The sequence below is a fragment of the Abramis brama genome (genome assembly GCF_963993115.1).
Source record: "Abramis brama genome assembly, chromosome: 7".
Lineage (NCBI taxonomy): Eukaryota > Metazoa > Chordata > Actinopteri > Cypriniformes > Leuciscidae > Abramis > Abramis brama.
In genome coordinates this window covers 11,062,397-11,086,139 of record NC_139969.1, presented here as the reverse complement: position 1 = coordinate 11,086,139, position 23,743 = coordinate 11,062,397, and the positions used below count along the sequence as shown (strand labels likewise).

General features: G+C 37.2%; 1 protein-coding gene across 1 annotated transcript in view; it reads right to left on the bottom strand.

Moving 5' to 3' along the window:
• The window catches only part of dip2cb (disco-interacting protein 2 homolog Cb), a 34,080-nt gene extending 11,114 nt beyond the window's left edge, over positions 1 to 22,966 (bottom strand). Inside the window, 23 exon segments of the mRNA XM_084119308.1 lie at positions 1,197 to 1,311; positions 1,403 to 1,611; positions 2,215 to 2,351; positions 2,530 to 2,669; positions 4,949 to 5,063; positions 5,169 to 5,288; positions 5,430 to 5,523; positions 5,638 to 5,702; positions 5,874 to 5,976; positions 6,913 to 7,022; positions 7,180 to 7,303; positions 7,463 to 7,573; positions 8,279 to 8,370; positions 8,458 to 8,655; positions 9,110 to 9,229; positions 9,454 to 9,591; positions 9,862 to 9,996; positions 10,430 to 10,609; positions 10,707 to 10,832; positions 12,060 to 12,164; positions 12,246 to 12,272; positions 12,275 to 12,316; positions 22,739 to 22,966. Of these exon segments, the coding sequence (XP_083975434.1) occupies positions 1,197 to 1,311; positions 1,403 to 1,611; positions 2,215 to 2,351; positions 2,530 to 2,669; positions 4,949 to 5,063; positions 5,169 to 5,288; positions 5,430 to 5,523; positions 5,638 to 5,702; positions 5,874 to 5,976; positions 6,913 to 7,022; positions 7,180 to 7,303; positions 7,463 to 7,573; positions 8,279 to 8,370; positions 8,458 to 8,655; positions 9,110 to 9,229; positions 9,454 to 9,591; positions 9,862 to 9,996; positions 10,430 to 10,609; positions 10,707 to 10,832; positions 12,060 to 12,164; positions 12,246 to 12,272; positions 12,275 to 12,316; positions 22,739 to 22,817 (2,685 nt within the window). The 5' untranslated portion in view covers positions 22,818 to 22,966.
• Positions 22,967 to 23,743: the final 777 nt, after the last annotated feature.

Here is a 23,743-nt window from a genome sequence, read left to right as displayed (position 1 = left end):
ACGACAGAAGCAGTTAAACCAACAATAGGGCAACATTATGCAAGTCCCAGTTACTCTAGTACAGTACACATAGCAAGGTTTGTTTATTTTTTTTATAGAAAAATTACATAGAATAGATATAGAATAGAAAGAGTTAGTATTAATGGGTCAAATTTTGATGAAAAAAAAGCAGTTTCTTGAAAATGACTAAAGACTCAGGTTGAGTTAGACAGCTCATTCCACCAGAAGATAAAAATTAAAACAGTTGCATAACTATTCAAAGATTTTTTTTATATATATTTAAAAATGTAAGAAGTATCTTATGTTCAAAAAAGGATGCATTTATTTATCAAAAATACAGTGAAATTGTACTATTGTAAAATATCACTACAATTTAAAATAACTGTTTTCTATTTTAATATATGTTAAAGTATAATTTATTACTATGAAGCTGAATTTTCAGCATCATTACTCCAGTCTTCAGTGTCACATTGTTCCTTCAGAAATCATTCTAATATACAGATTTAGTGCTCAATAAACATTTCTTATTATTATCAATGTTGAAAACAGTTGTGCTGCCTAATATGTTTGTGGAATCCATGAATTTTTTCAAAAGAATTATTTGAAATTGAAATTTCTGTAACAATGTAAAAGCCTTTACTGTCACTTTTTAATTTATTTTTATTACAATTTATTACATGGCTTGGTTGAATTCCAATGTAGAATGCGGTGTGTTATTTCTTGATAACAGACCGCTGCGAAGTATAACACACCGTTGCCATGAAAAACAGAGCGTTGCTATGGACGCAGGATTCTAACCGTAGAGACGGAATGGACTATTTTCTTTAGCGGAAGCAATACAATCGTTTTTAAATCAATAAACTCCTTTTTAAATCAATATGTTGTGTCAAATTATTGATTTATTTGGTGGGTAGCCATGTAATAAGCGGGATAATGTAGAGCGAGGCGGTTGTTATAGCGAATACAACCCCTTCAGGCTGATTCAAGATCCCTCCGCTTCGCGTCGGGGTCCCGACCAGCCTGTCGGGGTTGTATTCACTATAACAACCGCCTCGCTCTACATTATCCCTTACTTAATGCATCATTGAGAGTATAGAAAGTATAGAGAATAAAGAATAACATTTCTTTAAAAAAAAGAAAGAAAAAAAGTAAAAATGCAAACTTTGAGCCTCGAGCCTGGTTAAGTGTGTGTGTACCTGCAACACTCGGCTCATCCACTGGTAACTCTCTTCTTCAGTTGAATCTGGTCTCTGTTCTGCTACCAGCACAATCCTCTCATCATACAATACAGTCACTGAGAACACCACCGTCCTACACACAGTGAGAAGACACATTGTAATCAAGATTCTCTCTAGAGTAGTACTGGGTTGGTTATTATTTTTGTCTCCATTTTCATACATACCTTCCTCTATAGATAAACTTCATGGGCTCCACAGCAAGAGCGGTTGCAATGATGTCATCAGAGTTGTGTTTCCGTCCCCCGACCTGCATCAGTCCTTCCAGCGTACCTGAAATGAAGACCATCCCACCCGGACCCACAAACCCCAGCAGACCCGACCTCACGAACACACACTCGCTGACCAAACCACCGTCACATGCCACTGGACACACCTGCACCAGAGAGACACACATATATTTACCAAAATGTTTCTATCTTAAGGTGGTCAGTCTGGTTATTGGAACATTACAAGCTTTTTGTTGGTCCAAGGTGGTCTATAAGCCCCAACAATCTTGTTCAAGATAGACTACCATGTCAAAAACGGGTACACCAGCTGGTAGTCGAGGTAAATAACTAACTAGACCAGCTTGAACCAACTAATTTCTATAAATGACCGGAAACAACAGGTCAAATGCTATTTGAATGCTATTTGCTTTTAGGATAAAAACATCTGGCAAATTCATTCCTGTAGAGACAAAAACTAGCTACAAATCCAGCAACGTTTAACTTTACCACATAAAATAAAGATGTTTTACACTACTGTTCAACAAGATTTTTCAAAATGTTTTTGAAAGAAGCATCTAATGATTCTTTGATGGCAAAAGAATAGCATTTATTTGAAATAAAAATCTCTTGTAACATGATAAATGTCTTTACTGTCAATTTAATGCATCCTTGCTGAATAAAATAATTAATTTCTTTAAAAAAAAAAAATGTATGCACTGACCCAATGATATTTATATATTAACATAGTGAAATATAGTGTATTTTCACACCTCAAATGTGTTCTTGCTCATTCCTGTAAGCCCATAATATGACGTTCCTGTGGCAACAGACGACACGCAGATCTCTCCAATCTCATCGGTTTTACACAGCTGAGGAACGCCCTCCAGTTTAACAACGCACACCAACGCTGAGAGAGACGGAGAAAAGTCAGTTTTACAAGAACCATAAAGTCGTTTGATGAGGTCTGCGGTCACATGAGGAAAACAGCGCTGAACTGCTCTAGGCTGGTTTATGAGGTAGATGTTGGAACTGAATCTAAATGCTTTGGGGATGTTCATTCGTTCATGTTCTCGTAATCTCTGTACCTCCTGACATGGCTGTGCCCACATCCTGTAGGGTGAGGACTGACAGCTTCTCTCCTGTGTCCACTCGAATGACCCCGTGACTCAGATTCGTCATACTCAGGACCCCTCGGCCTGCTGGCTTAGAGCTGCCCTCCTGAGGCCTGACAGAAAACACATGCATACAAACAAATGAAGGAATAAACATGTCCATATGTCAGTCTCACTACTAAAATATTATGTTACCATAGACACAATATTTTCCAGATTTCATAAACAATATGGAATTGTGTGGTTTGGCCTCCTGGAGCTACAAAAGCTCTAAAACCAGTCTTAAAGAAAGGTTTGTGCAAGTATTACCATTGTTTAGTTTTACCACCAGATTCTTGCATCTGCACCCACAAAAATCTCATTGAATGCATCACCAAAAGAGTCTAACACATGGTATTTCCATTAGATTCAAAAGTTTGGAGTAAATGCTTTTAAAAGAAGTCGCTTGTGCTCGCCAAGGCTGCATTTATTTGATTAAAAATACAGTAAAAACAGTATTATTGTGGAATAATATTACAATTTAAAATAACTGTTTCAATATATTTTAAAATGTAATGTATTACTGTGTATTACTGTGATGGCAGAATTTTCAGCATCATTACTCCAGACTTTAGTGTCACATGATCCTTCAGAAATCATTCTGATATGCTGATTTTATGCTGATTTTGTGATGAAGAAACCTTTATTATTGTTATCAAAGTTGAAAACTGCTGTGCTGCTTAAAGGGGTGGTTCAGGATTTTCGACATCGGACCTCATTTTCAAGTGAGCCTGGTTGTTATTCATCAGTGGAGACAATTTTCAAAAAAATTAATCCAGTCCTTACTTTGGGATAGTTCGCCTATGCTAGGCTAGCGCGAGTCAACGGTGCACGTTAGCCTGCCATTAAAAACAGTTTTACCCACCCCACAGTACACCAAAAGCAAATAAATTATAACGCCAGACTATCGATGTAAATGTCTATTGAGAGAATAATGTTAGAAATCAAACTACCCTTTCATCACATTGCATTAGTTATAATGTGTTCCCTGTATTTATACTGCAGTCTACAGTAGCGGCGGAGTTGTATTTGGTTACCTAGGAAACCGAGAGAGCCGGTCCACATAAAAAAAATCCTGAACCACCCCTTTAATATTTTTGTGGAAACCATAATAATCTTTTTTCAAGATTTTTTGATGAATAGAAAGTAAAAAAAAAATCAAATCACAAATGTGCTTACAATGAATTTAATGCATCCTTGCTAAATAAAATTATTATTTTTTTTTTCTTTCTTTTTAAATGGTACTTACCCCAAACTTTTGAACGGTAGACTACAAGGCAAAAAAAATCCTAAAATGACAGATGCGCCTAAAATGACATATCTTCACTGTGTTTTTTTGTATTTTTCTTTAAATAAACCAAGATGCATCATGGCGCACAGTCAGGGTGTGCAGGTCTTTACTACTGACAAATTTCCACATCACTACAAAGGGCCGTACACAGTCAGACCAAGGACAATAATTATAACGGTAACAATAAAGATACAGTTCTAAAAAAGAATAGCAGAGTCCACACCACAACTATAACGTTAACGACACAAAGAACCGTTGGAATCACTTTCAGAACGTTTTTTTTCCAGTTAATGAACAATAAAAACAATGACAGCTAATCCATAATGCTTTAAAGAGCTTGAGCATTTAAAGTGGCAAATGACATCACTGGAGCGACAACATAACTGGTAACTTAGAATAAACAGAACGATAGTGTGCATCGGAGTGGACACTAAAATAGTTAATCGTTATAGTTATTGTTCTTGGTGTGAACATGCCTTAATAAACGCTTCAAGGGGCATTCAACAGTTTTGTTAGAGAGATTTAAGATATCTGGGATGACATTTTGTATATTCCATTTTGCACTTTGGGTAGTATCCGATTTCAGGTTTACCAGCCTCTAAATGGCACACATAAAAGTGAAGAGTGGTAGACAACTTTACACGTCGGTCAGGCGGACCTTTTTTGTTTATTCAGGCAATTCTTGGCAATGTGAACCAGACTTTATGGCGATATTGAAAAGTCTGGCTATGCGAGAGTAATATCCGTCTGCCTGTAAGATAACAGTATTTAAACTTAGACCACACACAAACACAATTAAATGTATTTGAGTGAAGTGAAAACTGCTTGGTTCTTAATCAAACATTTCATATAACATACAAATCTGAGTCAGATGTATTTCTTAATAGTTCTATGAGTCTGTGTGCATGAATGTGCGTAGGCCTGGTTATGTTGTTTGTAATGAGTGACCACAAAAGACAGAAACTCCCATTTTAATGTGTTTAAACTGAAAACAGATTCCTGAGCACAAGAATGACTTTGCACATGTGTGCCTCCAGGGCAAAGAGTGTGAGTGTATTATACCTCCTCAGAGCTACAGTTAGGGCCTCGGGGGAGCCAGCACACGGGCATATGACCTCTGACCTCAAGCCCATGTTCTGGAACACGTTTAGGAATGCGTCACAGGAGGATATGGACCCTGGGAAAAGAAAGACTTAACGTAAAGGCTTGATTCACAAAGTAACACACTCACAGGCTCTGATTCAGCACTAAAGGGGGTTTGATTCATTGTTAAGACACTCACAGGGGTTTGATCCATCAGCGATCAGCAGCATTCTCAGTGAGCTCATGTTGGTGTCAGTCTGCTCTTTGTGGGACATTAGAGCCCAGTGTAGATCTCTACTCTTTACACATGCCACCTTAGCTGCACACACATGGAAGGAAACTAATTATTGATTAAGAATGATTATGTGTGACACTATGTGTGCATTTGTGTTAGCATAGAGACCAAAAGTCAGCACATCTGATGAATGTGTACTATGTGTGTGTGTGTGTGTGTGTGTACCTTTGTACTGACAGACTTTCTGGATCCAGGACAGAGGATTCACCTTCATAAGTGCATATGGAACACTGACCACATGTAACATATTCAACACACTCTACAGAGAGAGAAAAGGTAGAGAAATCACTTTTTCAGAAAAAAAAATCAAGTGTAGCCAACAAAAATCATCTGATAAATGACAACATGCAATAAACTGAGTCACTGATATTACCGTTTGAACACTGTGCCAAAGGCCAATGCCTTTCTTAAAGTCCAACACATTCACCACAGTCTCAGCTGAAACACACCAACACAAACCACTTAGAAATAAAGTCATACAGGTTTGGAACAACACGAGGCTGAGTAAATGATGAAGTATTTCTGCTGATATCCCTTTAAGTGTGTGATATTTGTGTGCTTATAAGTGTGTGTAATTGTGTTTTGTACATGTAGCTGTGTGTATCTTACCCTCGCTGTATCCGCAGGTGTGCGTAAGTGTTTGGCAGTGTTTGAGCATTGCCATCCTTGTCACAGTTATTCCCAACACACTCCCATCCTTACAGGTCTTATACTGTCAATCAACCACAAAACACGGCCACTCTCATTATAAATGCAATGAGATCATTGCATTGCCAATGAACTACAAATCACGCCAAATCATGTGTGTGTTTATGTCACAAGCTTCAAATCGGAAATAATTTTTTGACATGCGCACACTGCACGTATATACAGAGTTTCCCTCTGTTTGCGCATATACTTTTCTCCTAAATTGCATTTTTTCTTTGTTTTAAAGAACAGACTTGATACTTATCTATTTCGGGTCCTAATTAGGAGACGACGAGCACATGAACCGTTGTGCCGTGCTACTTATATTAATAATGCGGTAAAAAACACCCATTCCAAAACAAGGCGTCTGTGGATGAGAGTCCAAAACAAGGAATAGTGATGAGACGATGAGTGGAAGGAGAATTTTTAGAATGACACGACACTCATTTATGACACTTCATTCAACAACAACAACAGCTTGTTCCTTGTGTTATACGTCATTACGCCTTTTCATTGCACAAGTGCAGTACTTTCCATTTTTGTTTTTCAATCTGATTAAGTTTATATGCCCTCTCGATCAGATTAGAAAAGGTTTAATCCACCCCGAATTAAATTTTAATTGAATTTGGCCAATTTATTCCGATTGACGTGGTTACATATGACTTTTTTTTTTTGACTGTGCTAGTAGTCTGATTACAATCGGATTATTAGGGTCTATGTAAATGCAGCAGTGTCACATGATCCTTTAGAAATCATTCAAAATTTGCTGATTTGGTGCTCAAGTAACATTTCTTATTATTATCAAAGTTGAAAAAAAGTTGTGCTGTTGAATATTTTTGTGAAAAAAAAATGATACTTTTTTTCAGGATTCTTTGATGAATAGAAAATTCAGAAATATGTCCATAAATGATATTAAATCAAAATCAAAATGAATTAGACACACAATCACATGGTATGTTACCTCTATGTACGCTGTATCATTGTTAGCGTCTTTTATGAGAGGAAACCACTCTCGTGGGGGTTTAGATAAATGTTTGGTGTCAGTCAGCACCCAGAGCAACTTTGGCCAGCCTGAACACACACACACAAACACACACACACACACACACACACACACACACACACAAAACTGGTAAGGATAAAAACACACATATATCTATAATATATAATGTTCCTCTATGAAGAATTGTGTGCAGGAGGTTCTAACAAATATTATGATGTCTCTGACCTTTGAACTGCATGACATCACCACTAGTGCTCTTGGGAAGACCTTTATGACATGCATCGCTGGTCAACGCCACGGCAACCCCACAGCTACCCAACAGGAAACCAATTTGTTGACTACCAGCATCCTTTGAGGGGAGAGAGCAGGAGGACACACCTCAGGCAATTTCACAAGTTATTTTGGTGTAATTTTGGTTAATTATAACTCATTATTAAATCTTCTGAATATGTGCAGTCCTGTCTAACCTGATGTATTATTGCTGGACATTTTTTGCAGTTGAAATTACCTTCTTTGTAAGTGGTACTTCAATTGGGACAGGAACAACTTCAGCCAAGAGACAGCCATAAAACGCCACCATGAATGCTGCTGGGTCATTATTGGGGTAAACCAAAGCTACCTACAGTAACACATATACACAGTCTTTATTCTTCACCGGTTCTTGAATATATGTCTGTATTAATGTCTATATCTGATTACTATGTTTAAAATGTTACAAAAACTTGTAGTCTCTTATGCTCACCAAGGCAACATCTATTTGACAGAAACAAATAAAATAACTTTTTTTTTTAAATGTCATTTTTTTTCCTGATGGCAAAGCCGAATTTTCAGCATCATTACTCCAGTCTTAAGTGTCACATGATCCTTCAGAAATCATTCTAACATGATGATTTGGTGCTCAAGAAACATTTCTTATTATTATCAGTGTTGAAAAAAGTTGTGTGATACTTTTTTCACGATTCTTTAATGAATAGAAAATTCAAAAGAACAGCATTTACTTGATAGATATCTTTTATAACTTTTAAAAATGTCTTTACTGTCACTTTTCAATCCAATAGAGCGTGTTTGGGATGTGGTGGAACGGGAGATTCGCATCATGGATGTGCAGCCGACAAATCTGCTGCAACTGTGTGATGCTATCATGTCAATATGGACCAAAATCTATGAGGAATGTTTCCAGCACCTTGTTGAATCAATGCTACGAAGAATTAAGGCAGTTCTGAAGACAAAATGGGGTCCAACCCGGTACTAGCAAGGTATACATAATAAAGTGGCCGGTGAGTGTATAAGACAAAACATAAATACAAACTAACCACTCACTTACCCTGTCTCCAGTGTGGATGATTGGTTCTTGTTTGGTTCCCAGTTTGTGGAGCAGGTTATAGGCCAACTTCAAACTCCTGGACCAGAGCTTACCTACAAACATATAAACAAAGAGATATAAACATGCATCACAACCAAACAGAATTAACCCAAATGAACTATGAATACATGTGTGTGTACCATATGTAAGCGTGTATGGTTGTTTGGCATTGCTGTGAGTAGTGGTCAAACAGGGGGCTTTGGGTGCAATGGCTCCCCAGCGTAGAAGGGCCGCTTCCAGGGAGGAGGGGCAGTTCTTGAGTCCGACGAGATCTTCTCCTTGTATGGGAGTTGACTCCGCCCCCTCTGGGCGTGGCAGAGAGGGATCAGGCTGCTGCACTGCATATGGCAAATGTTCAGATAAGGTTAGCAAAGCATTTGCATGTTGATGAGACCCATGTTTAACTAAAAATTCTTCTTCCATAAAATTGTGCCATCATTTACTCGCTCATGAGATCATCATGACATCAAGACAACACAAGGGTGAGTAAATGATGACAGGGTTTTAATTTCTCTGTGAACTGTCCCTTTAAGCACTTCACCTGGATCTCTGCAAAAATAGCTAGATCAAATTAACTTGTTCTGTGCAGGGTGTGGAGCGTTTAATCTGAGAGTAATGAATTTCAAGACCTTTGACCTACAGCAACTATGGAAGTGTAAGAAGTGTTTCTGTGAACTGGTGCAGGGTGGGTATTTAAACATCTATATTTATAATATTAATCATTTACGTTTACAGTTATATTCATCTTTGAAATCAAATAATTAGGCACAAAGATAGTGGAAACATTTTAACCTTCAAGAAGTTCTTCAAAGTCCTCCACAAAGAATTCTCTCAGGGGTCTTCGCCTGGGTCGCTTCAGTGTATTAACTAGCTGCTGGATCTTTGCCGACACACGGCTACTGACAGGCACACCTACATTTATGCATATTTGCAATTACACTACAAATACAAATTCTCACAATGGTGAGAATGAGAAAATACATTTTGATTAAATAGTACTTGTTTTGTAATTTTAAAACTCATTTAATACCATGCACACAGAATAAAGTTTACAAAAACAACAAATAGATACCAAACTTGATCAGTTCAGAATAAATACACATTTAAAAAACAGACCTCTGGACACACACACTCACCATCTCCTGTCTCCATCAGCTCAGCATTGCCATATTTGGGCGGGGGCCTGGTTATCATGGCGACCTGTGGGCGTTGAAAAAATATGGGGGCGGGGTCCGGCATGTAGCTGGTGATGTCAGGAGGGGCCGACAGACTGTCTGCAGTACACAAACAAACAGGATATCAGTTTAGTAAAATACAGCATAACAAACCATTTACCCCAATAAATGTGATGGTCTATTATCAGTGAGATGCAAAAGTGCATGCAGATAAAACAAAGGTGTATACATATCAAACAGTGCTGTGGAGGAAAAGTTAAAAGTAAAAAATAAAATAAATAAATAATAATGTCAGCATTTCATTTTTGTGTGAACTATCCCTTATATGTCAGACAAGTCTCTGGCCAAAAAGAATCATGAAATACTGACCCTCAGAATCCAGAGACGACCATGGGCGATCTGATTGGTACTCATTGGAGTGCCTGCCAACTATTCCATTCTCAGCAAAAACACCCATTTCTCTTAAGCCCCGCCTTTTCAGAGACAGATGAGACATCGGGCCAACTGAGGGGAAAAATTGAAGGAGAGAATGGAAGGCTAAATTATAGCATTCTATAGCTGATTGGCTGAAATTGGTTGGGCAAATTGAACAGATTGACTGAATTGAGTTGAGCGCAAAGATTTGATTGGCTGAACTTAGTTGAGCAAGAGAAGCCAACTGGCTGAAGTGAGATGATCTTGATAAGGGAATGAAGGTTAAAAGAGACCCAGATCAGATGCAACAAAAATTATTTATTAATTTTATTTTATATGAATTAAGTTGAGCATGAGGAGCTGATTGGCTTGTTTTTCCTGTCTATATGCTTGCAACAATATTCAATCTGTGCCAGATATTGGTGAAAGCAAAATTGGAGTTGGTTGACAATTTATCACATGACAGATTCTCAGTCTCTGTGTTTATTTGCTGCCATGTGAGTAAATATGCATGCATTCTTACGGCCATATGAGTGCATGTTGGTCTCTGCGAGTCGGGCTGCATTGGCAGAGCTGTTGCTGTGCGACGAGGATGACGATGATGTTGAAGGTGAGCCATGGAGAGCTCTGCTGATCCAGGAGTCCACGCTGACACCCCCCGCCCTCCCCAGAGACCCCTCAGCGTCAGAGCCAGAGGACGAGTCTGGAGAGACACACAGAGAGAGAACAGTCTCTCACACACACACACACACACTTACTCACCGGCTCACACACACACAAACACATGCACATCCACAGACCTGGAGGTGTGTATGTGTCCATGGAGGTTTGACCGATGAGCGACCGCCGCTTGGATGGCAACAGCACAGCCATCTTTCTCTCACTGTGTCGCTCCAGCGCAGCCTGAACAGCTTCTGAGTGAACATCTGAGAGAGAGAGAGAGAGAGAGAGAGAGAGAGAGAGAGAGAGAGAGAGAGAGAGAGAGAGAGAGAGAGAGAGAGAGAGAGAGAGAGAGAGAGAGAGAGAGAGAGAGAGAGAGAGAGAGAGAGAGAGAGAGAGAGAGAGAGAGATTTTTTTATACGTACATTTACAGGGCATCATGCTGAAAAGCTTCTTATGTTTATGTTTGTGTGGAATAAAGTTCAGTAGAGTTGCTCTTTTTCCAGCCCGTTCTGAGATTTATTTAGGGAGATTTATTCAGTGGTTTATCCATATAGGAAATAATGCCACTGGCACAGATTACATCTAAACCCAACCACATGTTCCGCAATGCTGAAGATGCATGACAACCTTCTAAAACGTATTTATTACAAAAGAAGCAAAAAAAAAAAAAAAAAAAAGTCTTGAAAGATATTCATTCATATTTATTTTTGGAATTTTATTTAGATTTTGTTTTAATATATATATATATATATATATATATATATATATATATAAATTAGACATAGTATTTTATTAACACATACAGTTTATATAATAAAAATACACAGTAACAGAAATTAATGTTTCCATTAAGGGGCAATATTTGTTCCCTTAAATTGACTTTCAGGGTAATTTATACCTTTATAAAGGACAATATTTTTCAAACCTCATTGAATGCATTGCCTTTTATGTCAAATGCTTACATTTAATCAATAAATTAAATATGGTTCTAATTGAATTTGATTAAAATTAAGAAATTGCAATTACAACTGCATATGCAAATGTAAACTGCATAAATTGTTATGAGATTAATAATTTAAATATACATTTTTAATATAGAAATTCTGGAGAAAAAAAATTAATTCACTTTTAAATATGAAATTAAAACTGCTGGTATTTGTTCAAACAACTGGTTCATTCAGGAACAGAGCAAGTCACTGTCTTTATGAGAGAATAGCTGAATCTTTCATTAGACCAATTCGTTCAAAAATGTTTATTTACCTCTTGTTTATTGAACAGTTCAATATCAATATCATTTTCAATTGCGCTTCTATTCAGAAACAAAACAATCTCTTGCTCGTGTGATATTGCTTAACTATATTGTATGTTATTAACATAAAAAACAATAACTCATTTTTATTCATTTTGGTGGCAATTTTGCCTCAAGAGTTAGTATTATGTCTCCTGAAATCAGATTGTGTGTCTGTGTAAATCTGTGTCTTCTAGCTCACCTGAGCGGTAACGTTCATCCCTCGAGCCAGTGGACCGTCGCCGCTGGTAACGGGAGGATGAGGAAGACGATGAAGATGGTGTGACAGGGATGCGGCGTTCTGCCCCTACAGTAAACACAGAGGGACAAATGTAGCCAAAACACAATAAACACTAGGCTGCTGTGTAAAGTAAGGTATGTGTGTTACCTGGTGTTTGAGGTAGGTAAGCTTGTAAAGTTTGGATCTTTTCTTCTCGTAGCCCTTCTGTGTGATGTCACCTGAAAAAAAAAGAAAAGATAACCATTAACCAAACTAAATTGCCATCATTGAAGCTTTTCATCAGGCAATGCAGTTCCTCATGGACCTAGAAGGCGGATAAAATGCCCTCCAAGATGATTTTAAGATGGATAGTCAATCAATCACTTCAGAAGTTGGTTTTAGACACAACATGGATGGAGCATCAGCGAACCTCAAACAGTTAACAAATGGGCTTGAAAGGGCGTTCAACAGAATATTTCACTGTCTTGCACTAATTGGTGTCATCACAGAAGTGAATTCTGTCATATTTCCAAATACCAGAGGAATATTGAAGAGGGCTTCATGATTAGTCGAAATAGAACTACAATATGGCATAATGTGATTATAAACCACGGCTTGATGAAGAAATTAAGATAGCCATAAATATAAATATTGCAATTTTACATTGTACTAAAATACAACATTTATCTTAAATACTATATTTTTTATGTGAAATATTACAATTTTAAAAATTTTGTTTAATTTTTTATTTAGTAATAATACTAATTTAAAAATATTGTTTCTTTTTATTATTATAACACTTTTATTATTATTATTTTTATTATTATTATAAAGTCTTATTGTATTTTAAATCACAACAACAATTAACTTTTTTCTCCCAAAAAATCATGCAAGAGAGGCATGTATGTGACCAAGTGTAAATGAAAAGTCGGATAGTAATATGATGATTATTCAAAAGGCAAGTCATGAAGTGTAACTTAATACCCCTATAGACCTCTGTGTGCAATGCAGCTGTATAACATTACATTATAATGTAATCTCAGAAAATCAACACAGAATACACAGTGGAATACAGAATTACTGACAGAAGCGAAATGCTTCTCAAATTAATATTTTAAACTCTGAGTCTTTTCCCAAATGACTGTGTTGACTGAGTTAGCGTGGCTGATGGATACAAGTAAACAAACACAAGTGTAAACATGCTGCGTGCCTGCATCCCAAAATAATATCACAAATGATATCCATGACAACATAGGTGTGGTAGCCCCCCCAGAGACCTGCAGGAAATGAAGACATGGAGGCCCTGTTCTCATGAGATTCCTCCTCTATTATGAACATCAGAGGGAGCGCGAGAGAGAAAATCTGAACTTTAAATACATTTCTGCATTTAATATAATGAGAAGGCTTGATTGTACACAGACCTGGAGGGGAAAACCAGAAAACGTCACACCATAAACTGGGTTATTAGGTCAATCTGCACTGAGCTTTACATAATATACGTGCACAAAGATAACATATGCATATACTAAAACCTGAGCAAACGCACACGCATAATCAAATCAAATCCAAGATAACATAAGCAGTCTCATGAGTGCTTGCGCATACATACGCACAACTGAACACAAGCTCCGTGGCCACTCTATTAGATACGGCTTCTTGTCAAAGCAAACCAAACATGCGGCTTTTAATTTCATTTAGAAAGCATGCATATATCATTGCGACGCTTTAGTTACTTTCGGGTTATCGGATCATTAGAATTGCCACGTAATGGCATGTGATCTGAGCAAATGATTGTGGGAGGATTGTTGATGCAAGGTTTCTCAGAAACAGTTGACCTCGTGGGATTTACATGCTTGGGCTCAGAGAGAATGCTGTGTGAATTTAGCCAGATCTGTGAGAGAAAACACCTTGTTAAACAGAGCTCAAAGCAGCCTACAGTACAGCTCTCTTTAAAACACTGTTGCGCAAATAGGGTCTTCTGAAATGCACCACATGTCAAAGATTAGAGCAGTAAAAGGTCCATGCAAGTTGAGCCTTTGGAATCACTAAAAGTGGGCAAATAAAGATTTGTCTAAACTCCTTGAGGAAAAATAAAGAGAAAATGGCTGACCTGGCTATGTTTTAAAGTATTTCCATTGTTAGCTCGTCTCCATTTGGAGGATGTTTGTCTTGGGCTGGGTATTTAAAGAAATGCTGCAAAAGGCTCAGGTGCGATTCTGTAGCCAGATCAGCCCGTAATACTTAATGTCCTCCAGTATTTTCTGATGTCAGGTTTGTATCTTTTACTCTTTATTTCTGAGCATTTGATGTTTTGAATTCATCATCTTTGAATTGATTATGTAATTGGCATGTACATTTACCTGACTAATACTAAATCGTTACATTTGAATTGATTCTGACTTACTCTGAAATGATTAACTCTAGTATATTATGTTCACAAATCTGTGTCTGGTTAGTAACGGACTAAAGTCTAGTTCTGAGTGGAGCATAGGGCACAACAACTCTTTTTAGAGATCCGGCTAACACTTGGCACTAGCTCAAGTGTACTTAGACTGTAAAGGCTAAATACTAGGGAATTTCCATTTAGGACAACAGAATGTTGATTGAACAACCTAAATAGGGTGAGCCTTACCTCTGTTTATTTGTAATGTTACTCTAGCTAAGTGTACATGGGAAACCATGGCATGACCAACCAAGGCTACCAATAGAGAAAGTAATATTTGTTGGATTATATCTGTAGTAGTGCTAGTGACTTCTGACTAGAGATAGTGTTGCTTTATTCAAGTGTATGGGGACTGAACAAAATACTTTCAGAGAGCGCAAGCATATGAGCGGCCATCTAAATAGTATAGTCATTTACCTGTCTAGTGACCAAGACTGGGAAGTTTGTGGATCTGGATAAAAGAAGGGCCAGCGCGAGACCCTGAGCGACATTTGTATCCGAATGAACGGGTACAATAAGAGTAAAGAGCTAAATATAATAAAATGTCTAGATAAATTATTATATAAATGGTCAATAATCAATTGGCATTCTAACCAATTGGTATATCATCAGCGCCTATGGTTTCTGCATTAAATTGATCAAATTTGACAGTAAGGACATGTATAATGTTACCAAAGATTTAGATTTTAAACAACTTTGAACTTTCTGTTTATCAACCCATAAAAAATAGATATTATTAAAGAATTATCTAAAATAAAGAATTAAGACTTTATAATCTTGGCAAATCTGAGCTTCTAAAGCTCTATAGACTCAAATAAAACTATTCATTTACAAATCAGATATCACTACTTCTCCCATGAACACCAAGAGCTAGAGCATGCACAAACATCACACTTGACTTGGACTTTCATTTGGCCCCAAGGAATGCTGCCAGTATCTTGCTAAATCCAGGTTATATTCAACATCTGGGTTGTTTGGGAAGAGAGAGGGTCCTACCCAGCAGTAGGAGGATCTCAGCTTGTAAAATCTGGTATACAGTCAAAGTTTCTGAACTGCTGTGTCCCGTCAGAGAGTTCGGCTTGCAGCAGTGATCAAGAAAAGAATGGCATGATAAAATCAGTTTTATAGTCATTCAGACTTTATCTGAAGGTGTGACAATCATCTGGACCTTCAACTGCTTAGATTATTGATTTTTGATGATTAAAAGTGTACAGATTGCTTCCTTTTGTGCGTTCAGGGAAACTCTAGACATTGTGTCTGGGTTGTTTAACAAAATGATTAATCTGAGTGTAACTGGAAATGATGATTTGCCATAATCGCTTGTTTCAGCTCTAAAAAAAGATCAGTAATCATGTGAAATGATGCATGATGACCCTTAAGTAGACTATCTTCAATCATATCATTGTGATAAAAACTATTACATTTATAATTATTTTAATTATTTCAAACATGAATGAACCCCAAATCCATCCATTTTAGGAATTCCTCAATTCATGAAATTGCATGATATTTCTGTCGTACAGAAGATGACGCCTCTGAACTTCGGTATCTGGCTGATGTTCTGCTTCTGCAGGTTTCATTTTTAAAGATGTAAGACTAGCAGGTGAGAGCTTAACCACCCAAACTAATGCCAACACCATCATAAACAGAATGATAAAACTGTATGTAGGTCACGTCTTACACAAACACACACACACTGCTCTGAGATCGCCTGAAGCTCAAAATGAATGCAAAAGCATGGAAATTAGGGGAGAACAGAATCCTTTAGAGAGACAGAGTATAAAATTCCTTCTAAAACAACAACATTAATGATTACATCAACTTTTATAAAACTCACATTAATAATTGTAATAATCAAAGAGAAATGGCTGATCTCTTTGAGGCAGTAAGCTGTACACGTGTATATATGTGTGTGTGTGTGTGTGTGTGTGTCTGAGATGAGAGGGAGAGGGAGAGGGAGAGAGAGAGAGAGAGAGAGAGAGAGAGAGAGAGAGAGAGAGAGAGAGAGAGAGAGAGAGAGAGAGAGAGAGAGAGAGAGAGAGAGAGAGAGAGAGAGAGAGAGAGAGAGAGAGAGAGAGAGAGAGAGAGAGAGAGAGAGAGAGAGAGAGAGAGAAAATGAATAAAAATAGCATCATGACAGGCTTTTGGACAGCTGCAGTTGTGGAGAGAGTAACTTCCCATGACAACCCCCCAATAAACATACACATATCAAGTATTAAAGGTTATGCATCTAGTTGTTCACTTAATAAACATTATGAGGCTAAACATTACAAACGGACACTCATAGAGCTCATTTACGTACAACAAAAAATATTTTTTGGTCCATTGGAAAGAACAGTAAAACATGTTAATTTGTGCCATTTCTATATTTTTATTAGCTTAGTGAATGTAGACTTGAATGTTCAAGAACGTTTCCCAACCAGGGTTTCCCAAAATTGAGTTGATAAAAAGCTAAAAATGAAATAAATACATGATTTCAAAATAAAACACTCACTAAAAACTCTTAATTTGTTTACCTGCATGTGACGTGACCATTAACCGACATCACAGAACCATTAACATTAATCAATGTGTTGTAAATGACCTAAATATTTTAGGTTAAAGGGGTTTGGCTGACAAAAAAAAAAAAAAAGTTTGTGAATCCCTGACCTGGACAAAAAACCAAATGAGACTCACATCTCTTCTAAAGATGAATGAAAAGCAGCTTCTCTCAGCCAAACAGACCTGCTTCACACTGAACGGTCCATCTGCTATACCGGCCATTGAAACTACAGTACAACAAACCCTGTTTGCCAGCACCTCAACATCCTCAACATTCACAGAGTCTGTGCACAGTACACTAGAACATTCAAATTCATGGCCGATTCCCTTCTTACCAAAAATGGCTAAGTAGATTTGTGATTACTGAATCAGGCAGCAAAAAACATTTTCAAAACACAACACTACACCAGGGAAACATTAAAGCATTACAACAGCAAAACAAAGACAAGTCAAACTGCCTTGGGCTGCAACACAGAACGACTTTGTTTGTGGTACAAGTAGACAGTTGGTTATGAAAGCAGGAAAGGTAAGGGCGAAGGGCTTGCTGATAGTTCAGTCAAGGTGAATGAAAGTCCTGGAAAGGGAAACTTGTCTTAAAGGAATCCTTTTGCCATTATTTACTCACCATCATCTTGTTCCAAACCTGTATTTTTCTTCTGTGGAACAGAAAAGATTCATTTTTAGAATAATATCCTAGCTCTTCTTTTCAATATAATGAAGGTGAATGGGACTAGGGCTGTCAAGCTTCAAAATGACAATAAAAGTTATCCATACAACTCATGCACTATATTGCAAGTCTTTTAAAGCCATAGTTTTGTGTGAGGAACAGACAGAAATCATTATTATTCATTGGAAACCTTGAATCTCCACTATTGCTTTTGTTGGCACATTCATGAGAGAAATAACAACGTCTGATTCTTATTTCTTTTTTAAAATCAGATCTGTCCAGTTCACAAAATAACACTAAATTATTCATTTGCTTGTCGAGTAGTCAAGTTCACTGACAGTTCATTTTCTCAATGATTCATTCCAGTCGCAACAGTTAACAGCCCACTGGTGGGTAAGATGTCAGTAAATTACTTGAATTTAAGTCCTTCATCATTTACTGTAAAACTATTACCATACAGCTTCAGAAGACTAGGAATATGCTTTTTGTGATACTTTTAAGTGGTTTTGTCTTCTTCTTGAAAGCTTCATTTTGCAGTCATTGTTATTTACCAAGAAAGTCATACAGGTCTGGAACGATGATTTCTCTTGGGGTGACAAAAAAAATCACTATAAACTAGGTGAACTGCATAATCTCTGGGCCTCTAACAGTGATCTGAAAATATGACCTGATCAGGACGACCTACCAGTAGTTCAAACTGTCATGTTTACTAGTACAACATGGGTAGCACAGAAACTAACCCACAAGCCTGAAAATGACCAACTGTAATTGAAAAATCAATTCAAACCGGTTTCCCCACCATCTATTGTTCGGCCAATCAGGTAGTCCTCCCCCAAACTCGTGCCATTGGTTGAGCTAATGCTGCTAAATCAGGCCACTCAAACAAAGAGTATTGTTTTGATAGAACCATAGAGTTTACACTCTTCAGCAAGTAAACCCACAAATGGTTTACTTAAGGTTTCTGCACATTCAACTGAGAAAATATTAATGAAAAATAAATAAAAAAAAGACACACTTCACATTTAAAGGGTTGGTTTACCCAAAAATAAAAATTATTTCATCATTTATTCACCCCTATGTCATTCCAAACATGTACGACTATCTTCTGTGGAACAAAAAGGCTTTGAAGAATGATCATGCTGCTCTTTTCCATACAATGAAAGTGACTGGCTTTCAAGCTCCAAAAATGACAAAAAAGCACTATTAAAAGCATAATAAAAGTTATGGATGCACGATATATCGGCTACCATATCGGTATAGGCCGATACATGTTCATTTTTGATGTTATCGTTATCGACCCGATTAAAAATGTGGCCAATATATCAAAGTCGATAAATAATTGATTATTTCCTTCAAGCTGAGACACTTCAGATGCGCACTGTTCGCCATGATGGTTTTGAATTGCTTTAAATATGATTGGAATCACTTCAAGAAAAGGAAAATGCAGTTAAGTGCAACATGTCATATAGGCTACATAAAATTATAATGAGAACATTATAATTGTGTGCTTGGGACATGGTGAGGTGTTTGTTTTTGTAATCAGCCTCTCTAAAAATTTGGATTTCAATTTATCGGCCAATATATCGGTTATCGGCTTTCAAATAAAAAAGAATTATCGCTTATCACATCAGCCAAAAGTTCTGTATCGGTGCATCATCCCCTAATAAAAGTAGTCAATATATAAATATATAACAATATATAACATGCAACATAACGCATGTTGTGTAACAGTATATTGATCTGAGCATAAACTCTTAAAGTGACAGCAGTCTAATATTCCTGCTGTTAATAAAAGAACAAAAGACAAACAAAATCACTCTGCTCGACTGAATAACTCTTGTAACTTTAATTGTAAGTATAAATTTGCATTTATTTTTTACAATGAAGACTATCCAGTGTTATTTTACATTTGATTACTTTAATTTCTGTAGTATATCACACCTGAATACTAGCCTGTTAGACCCACCTGAAAAACGTTAAAGCCATGTTCATTTCATAGCTCTCTTTATCCTATTGCATTTATTTGTGCTGTTGTTTGCTATTTGTTTATTTGTTCTTACTTTATTACCAACTTTTTACCTGTGTTTTTTATGAAAATAAAATTAAGCATTGAAGAAAAGTAGATTTTTGTTTGTATATGCTGCCAATTATAGATCTTAAAGAAAATGGCAGAAATGGCAGGTCACACTTAAAAAAAAAAAAAAAACGGAAATCAGAATCAGCCAAGAAAATTGCAATCGGTGCATCTCTAAAAATTTATTTTTATTGCTTGTACAATGAGTTTTGCTGTAACACCAGGATGCCCTGCAGACTCCTGTATGCAAACAATGATAATTGTGCCAGTAACCTCATGTATACTATATACCGTACTGACACCTGTACGCACAAGTAAAAAGTGTCATTCTAACACACACCCATATTTACACACAGTCCTGTTTGCATTAACTCTAATTCTAGAATATACAGAACCAGATTATTTTGTTAGAAACAAAACAATCCAGAAACAGAAAAAGCAACATTTCTCTTTACAAAGTAGTCATGTTATCGGTTTGATAAAACTACGACAGACACTTGTCAGTTATCAAAATCAGACCACATAAATACAAGATTATATTCTGCATGAGTGCAATAGTGTAAGTATATGTTACTCTAATCAGATGAAGACCCTAATCCTCCAGAATGACTCTTCTGCCCCCATAAGCCTTTGTCCGCAGAGCCAATCTGAACACAGCATGAGAGACTGTGAACCAATGAAACGATTGCCTGTGGCAAGAAAGCCAATCAGATGAGAGCATGCGTGGAAACTAGGCCAGAAGCCAAAGCAACAGAACAGTGACAACAGATGCCCCCATCCATACACACAAATAGGATATTATAATATACAACAAGCTTATGAATGCATGTCACCCATGCTAATTTATTCAAGCATATTTAACGTTGAATATATGAAGAGTTCGGATGCAAAAGCCTCTAAGTGCCATCTGAAATTTTCTTCTAGAATGATCATTTTTATCAAGCTTGTATATTTAAGTTCAGTAATTTCACTTAAATGGCAATGAAGATTACCTATTAATTGTCATTTAAGTGAAATTACTGAACTTAAATATACAAGCTTGATAAAAATGATCATTCTAGAAGAAAATTTCAGATGGCACTTAGAGGCTTTTGCATCTGAACTCTTCATATGCACTGTGAAAAACTGTAGTCTGAAGTATACAATAAAAAGATCCAAAACATAATGCATTTTGGAAAACATCTCCCCCTTAAGTTTCCTGGCCCAATTCATCTGACAGGGTCAGGAGTCAATGGGAACATTCTGAACTTCTGAACTGTTTGTGTTCGAATAAACATAATGATGGATTATTTAATATCTGATTGAAGTACACAAAATAACAGAACGCTGTCTCGTGCGCACAGGGACGGCAGATGTGGCCTAATAAGGGGAATCATCCTTCTCTGGGTCTCTCTGTTAGGAGAAATGATGCAATCTACATGAAACATAAACCACAAAACACAGACTCCTTTCTGCAAGAACTGGCCATGCGGCACCACTTTCTAATTCAACGGGATTAAGTCCCCACTCATTACAGCAATGGTGTGACATGCTACATTAAACATGCTACATTAATCTAAAACTATTTTTTTTACTATTTTCCCATTTCTCGTATTATTATTATATAGGCAGTTTTTCCTTTTTTATACAACTTTACATTTATTGAGATATTATGTAGATGATTATTGTAATGATACAGCAAGTTTTTTTTATATGCAATAGGAGTCTGACAACAGCCGGTATGATCTGATCTCACCATCATCGAGTCTGTCTGGGATTACATGAAGAAACAGAAAAAACTAAGACAGACTAAATTCAGAAGAACTGTGGCAACGTCTCCAAGACAATTGGAAAAAAACAACCTGCAAATTATAGCTCTGTGAAAAGTTTTAGGCACTTGTGTAAAAGTGCTGTAAAGTGATTATAGATTATTTATCAGCTAACTTCTATTAACTAAATAAAATCAATATGAATCTGTAATCCCAGATGGACTCGATGCGCTAATTCTAATATTGTTTTACAATCATATACAGTTAACTTAATACAATCTTTTTATATATATATAGATGATGTTTCAATGATTTTGCTTTAATGTAGTGAAAAATATAAGTGAATATAAGTATATCTTTTTAAAACTCTTCATATTTTTTCACACAAAGCATAAACATCTGTTTATACACGAAGAAATATAGCTTCAATATAGGTTCAGTTTAAAACCTTAAGTTTGAAAACCCTTGTCAATTAAGGCTGATCAAAATTCATTGTGGTCAGAAAAACTGTCCCCATGAAAATGTTGTTTTTATGACTATCATGAATTTTGAATACTTACTCCTTTGATAGCTTAAAGTATGTATCTTATGCATGTGTGTGTGTGTGTGTGTGTGTGTGTGTGTGTGTGTGTGTGTGTGTGTGTGTGTGTGTGAGAGAGAGAGAGAGAGAGAGAGAGAGAGAGAGAGAGAGAGAGAGAGAGAGAGAGAGAGAGAGATGCACTTCACGAGCAAGCGCATTACGTGCAAAATACACAACAAACAGGATAGCCAGATGAATATTATCCCAATGCTTTAAACACACCAGCTCCACTTATAACCGATTTACGTGCCCTATATATTCACAAAGGCGGTGGCCGTGTTATGAACAGTTCACTGGAATGAAGAATGGAATATATGAGAGAGCGAGAGAGTGAGTGAGTGAGAGAGGAAGACTTTAAATTCCAAAACACACATTTTCCTTCATACAACCAAATAGCAACGTATTAAAAACGTCATTAATGTCTTATAATGTGCATTTCTTTCTTTCCTCATCCAACCAAGGTCACCGGAACCGCTCTGTCCGATTCTGCAAATGTAAACACGCGCTCACTTAAATCTGATACATGTATCGAGCTCGCTGACCCGTTCATCTCCACTTCTGTCGTTCACTTTCTCCCTCTCTGACCGGGCAAACGGGCAGCTACTCACCCTCTGATAGCTCCAGCTCGAGCTCCGCGAGCCGCGCGCGCACCTCCAACGGCAGCGGTAACGAATCACGGTCTGCCATTGCGACTCCAACACATCCGAGCCTCAGCGTCTCTCTGTGTCTCACGAGCACACGGTGTCAAACGCGTATTTCACGGTGCAAAAATAGACCGCATGAGTGTGAGCGCGGATGGACAGCGAGGAGAAGCGTTACAGGAGACCCGTCATCACCGGTCGGTTTTCGGTTACGCTCGGCTTCCTTCTGATTCCGGATTGTAAGTGGTGCACAGCAGCAGCGAAGCTGCCCGTGTTTCCACTGCGGTGCCACTGTGCCCGCTGCTGCCGTCGCGCTCACGTGACCTCGGTGCTCGTTCAAACGCAGAAGAGAGCGACAGTGCGCGCGCGCACCGACAGTAACGGAAAGCGGCATCTGTGTGAAGATATAACGACCTACAGTGCCATTAAACACGCCCCGGGTGAAATGCCTCAATAGGAGTTATTTTGAAGAAATTCTCAGCTCATTGAATTTCGATTCTCATCCATTTTACGAGACGTTAGAGTGTAAGAATGAGAATAAACGTCCCATTTCAGCCCCATTTTCACTCACTTAATTGTATAGTTACAGAACTGAAATATTTACTTAGGCTATCTAAAGAGAGGAAATATGCCAACTCGATCTATTTACGCAGTGCTAAATATTTTATTTTGTTAATGTTTTAAAGTTAATAATTGTTGTTTTATTTTATTATATGTTGTTTGTTTGATATATTAGGCTACTTTACTAGTTTTTACAGGACATAAATGAAGAACTTTTAAAATATTTAGAGATGTTATGATGCCTCCTGCTGGTGCGTGGTAGTATGACATTAAAGCAGTCAAATCACAGAACGAAGTTCATAGTTAAAATGTGCATCTGTTACTCAACTGGAGTTAGATTGCTTAATAGGACAAAGTCTTTATTTTATTTTCATTTCTGCATTTTGGCTTTTACATTGCATTAAAAAAATC